Genomic DNA, 356 nt, shown 5'->3' on the forward strand with positions numbered 1-356 from the left:
AGAAGAACTGAGGACTCCAGAGCATAGATAGAATGGACACAAAACATCTGGGCCAGGCATCCACCAAAGGAAATCTCTCCAGCATAAAACCACAAAATGGCTAATGTCTTGGGCACAGTAGTGGAGCTGAGAGCCAGGTCAGTGAGCGAGAGAAGGCACAGGAAGAGGTACATGGGTGCATGAAGAGCCCTGTCTGTCACAATGACCAGGATGAGGGCAGCATTCCCAGCCAGCGCTACCAGATACATGGCACAGAAGGGGATGGCGATCCAGACATGGGCCCACTCCAGCCCTGGGATGCCCGTCAGGATGAGTGTGCCTGGGAGACTGTCATCACTGATGTTGGAAACTGACAT

General features: G+C 53.1%; 1 protein-coding gene across 1 annotated transcript in view; it reads right to left on the reverse strand.

The window, feature by feature from the left end:
* Positions 1 to 356, reverse strand: part of LOC121021132 (olfactory receptor 52D1-like) — a 636-nt gene extending 280 nt beyond the window's left edge. Inside the window, exon 1 of the mRNA XM_040461349.1 lies at positions 1 to 356. This exon is cut by the window's left edge and continues 280 nt beyond it. Within this exon, the coding sequence (XP_040317283.1) occupies positions 1 to 356 (356 nt within the window).

Source organism: Herpailurus yagouaroundi, unplaced genomic scaffold (genome assembly GCF_014898765.1).
Source record: "Herpailurus yagouaroundi ecotype Mexico unplaced genomic scaffold, PumYag 255, whole genome shotgun sequence".
Classification (NCBI taxonomy): Eukaryota; Metazoa; Chordata; class Mammalia; order Carnivora; family Felidae; genus Herpailurus; species Herpailurus yagouaroundi.